Source organism: Mytilus trossulus, chromosome 5 (assembly GCF_036588685.1).
Source record: "Mytilus trossulus isolate FHL-02 chromosome 5, PNRI_Mtr1.1.1.hap1, whole genome shotgun sequence".
Taxonomy (NCBI): domain Eukaryota; kingdom Metazoa; phylum Mollusca; class Bivalvia; order Mytilida; family Mytilidae; genus Mytilus; species Mytilus trossulus.
This window is the reverse complement of record NC_086377.1, coordinates 7,405,769-7,408,907: the sequence shown is the minus strand read 5'-3', so window position 1 is coordinate 7,408,907 and position 3,139 is coordinate 7,405,769. Positions and strand designations below refer to the sequence as shown.

Here is a 3,139-nt window from a genome sequence, read left to right as displayed (position 1 = left end):
TTATACCCAACTAAACCAATATAGAAAAGAAAATTTCAAACCAATTATGATTGGGAAGTTCAAGAAACTTACTTATACAAACAATTCCGTATCTGATAAATTGTTTGGGGATGACTTGCAGAAGAAAATTGAAGATATTCAAAAATCAAAGAAAATATCTGTAACGGGATTTAATACCGGATTTACCGAGAAACCATCAACAAGTGGATATAACTATCATCGTAATTCTTCTGAAGGGTATAATAACAATAAAACTGGGAATGGCAAAAGTCGTTTTTTAGACCAGCGAAACGAACAAACGAGGAAGAGGGGGGAGACAGTTCAACAAACCAAACAATCGATAAGTCCACAGGTTAGTCAGATTAAACAATTAGATAACAAAAGTAAATGTGAATTTTCAAATCCTGAAAACTTTAGAGCTGGGAAAGTAAAAAACAATCTTGAAAGTTGGAGATCAATAACAAGTGATACATCAATTCTAGAAATGTTGACTGGTTATCGGTTACAATTTCACACCTTACCGCCAAGTCGCAACAGTTGTAATAATTCTTCGTTTAATGAAGATGAAAAAAACTTCCATAACTTTAGAAGTGAGCACTTTTTTAAAGAAAGGCATTATCCCAAAAGCTATACCATGCAAGAATCAGTTTGTGACACATATTTTCACACGACCTAAAAAAGATGGAACACACCGAGTGATTTTAAATTTAAAATCTTTATAGACTTGAAGGATGCATTTTTTAGTATTTCAGTCAGAGAGTCTGATCGAAAATTTCTCCGATTCACGTGGAATGGGGAATTATATCAATTTACATGTTTAGCTCAAGGTCTAAGTACTTGCCCACGTGTTTTTACAAAGATAATGAAATGTGTGTTTTCTGAATTACGGAAGAAAGGTCATTGCAATTAAGCCTATATCGATGATTCTCTTTTAATTGGACAATCTTATGAGGATTGCATTAATAACATTAATGACACAGTTACGTTATTCGATAAACTAGGTCTTACAATTCATCCAAATAAATCCGTTTTCGTTCCGACACAAGAAATTCAACATCTTGGGTTTGTGTTGAATTCACGAGAAATGTCAGTGCGTCTTACTCAAGAAAAATCTCAAAAATTCAAGGAATTATGTAAACAAATTTTACGCAAGGAATATGTTTCTATCAGAGAATTTTCTGAACTGATAGGTAAAATGGTAGCAAGCGAATACGGCGTTCCGTATGCAAAATTATTTCACAAAAGACTGCATATAACTAAAAACGAACAGTTACGGAAACAACGAGGCAATTATGACGCAAAATTCGGTCTCAATGAAATGTGTAAGCAAGATATAAATTGGTGGATCGATAATATAGAGATTTGCAAGAAATATGTGTGTATTGGAAATCCCGAAATTATAATTAGATCAGATGCGTCTTTAACGGGATGGGGCGGAGTTTATGAGAGCCAATCTACAGGTGGTAGATGGTCGGCTGAAGAAAATTCTTATCACATTAATCAGCTAGAATTGTTAGCTGTGTATTTAACACTGAAGTCATTTTGTAGCAACGCGTCATGTGTACATATACACGCGCAGATAGATAACACAACTGCTGTGACGTATATAAATAAAATGGGCGGTATGAAAGAAAATCTCAATGACTTGACAAGGGAGATTTTGTTATGGTGTATAAATAGAAACATCTGGTTAACTGCTGCACATTTACCGGGGAGTGAAAATTGCGAAGCTGACTATGAATCGCGTAATAGCAATGATGACACTGAATGGGAATTAGATAGTGAAGTTTATATAAAAATTGAACAATTATTTGGAAGCCCTGATATTGATTTATTTGCTTCACGGTTAAATTACAAAGTTACGCCATACTGTTCTTATAGACCAGATCCAAATGCAAAACTTGTTGATGCATTTACTTTTAATTGGGGAACAAACTTTAATTATATTTTCCCTCCTTTCAGCATACTAGGAGCAGTATTGAGGAAGTTTGTACAGGATCAGGCAGATGCAATCGTAATAGCCCCGTTATGGCCAACTCAACCTTGGTTTCCAAAAATTCTACAGTTGCTTGTGGATTGTCCCAGAATTTTACCAGTGAAGAAATCACTTGTGACACTTTCGTTCAACAAAACAAAAGTTCATCCGCTCCTCAACAAACTTCACCTGACAGCGTTCAAATTGTCCGGGGATCATTTGAAAGTCAAGGTTTATCAAAATCAGTTGTCGACATTATCATGCATTCATGGCGAGACTCCACAAAACAACAATATTGGAGTTATATCAAAAAGTGGGTGTGTTTTTGTGTTGAAAAACATGCTGATCCCATGTCATCAACTGTAAATTTAGTTTTAGATTTTTTAGCAAAACTTTTCCATTCAGGGATAGGTTATAGTGGACTTAATACAGCGCGATCTGCTTTGTCTTCATTTATGACACTTAATGGACACGATTCAATTGGCAAACATAATTTGGTCAAGCGATTTATGAGAGGAATATTCCAATTGAGACCTTCACTTCCAAGATACAATTTTACATGGAACGTGTCCGATCTACTTAATTATTTAGATACGTTAGAAAATAACAGTTTGACGTTAAAGCAAATTACTTTGAAATGTGTTTCTTTATTGTCTTTGTTGACAGCTCAAAGGTTACAGTCTATTCATTTATTAGATATACGTAATTTAGAGTTTTCGAATGATATTGTTAAGATAAGAATAGGTGACATTTTGAAGCAAACTAAACCAGGAAAACATTTAAATGAAATTGTTTTAGATAGATTTGTAAATACAAATTTGTGTATTGTAACTTGTTTAAAATTATATATAAAAATGACTGAAAAATTTCGCGGGAAAGAAAAGAAATTTTTTGTAAGTTATGTAGCACCGTATAAAGGTGTAAGCAAAGACACTATATCCAGATGGATGAAAACAGTTATGATAGCAGCTGTTATAGATTGCTCCGCATTTAAACCTCACAGTGTGAGATCAGCGTCTGTTTCAAAAGCTTGTAGTAAAGGTTTACCACTTTCGACAATTTTACGCACCGCAGGGTGGACAAATCAATGCACTTTTCGGAAATTCTATAATAAACCTGTAACAATAGACACCAGTTTCTGTAATGCGATACTCAGTAATGCAA

The 3,139-nt window shown here is 34.2% G+C and overlaps 1 protein-coding gene across 1 annotated transcript; it reads left to right on the top strand.

Annotated features, from left to right (window-relative positions):
- The first annotated feature begins 1,084 nt into the window (after nucleotides 1-1,084).
- LOC134717546 (uncharacterized) lies at nucleotides 1,085-2,341 on the top strand. Its single transcript, XM_063580035.1, has one exon. It carries the CDS (start codon nucleotides 1,085-1,087, stop codon nucleotides 2,339-2,341), a length of 1,257 nt encoding a protein of 418 aa, XP_063436105.1.
- The last annotated feature ends 798 nt before the right edge of the window (nucleotides 2,342-3,139 follow it).

What these genes read in the sequence shown, in the direction of transcription:
- LOC134717546 (XM_063580035.1), top strand. Translation starts at nt 1,085, where the DNA reads ATGTCAGTGCGTCTTACTCAAGAAAAATCTCAAAAATTCAAGGAATTA.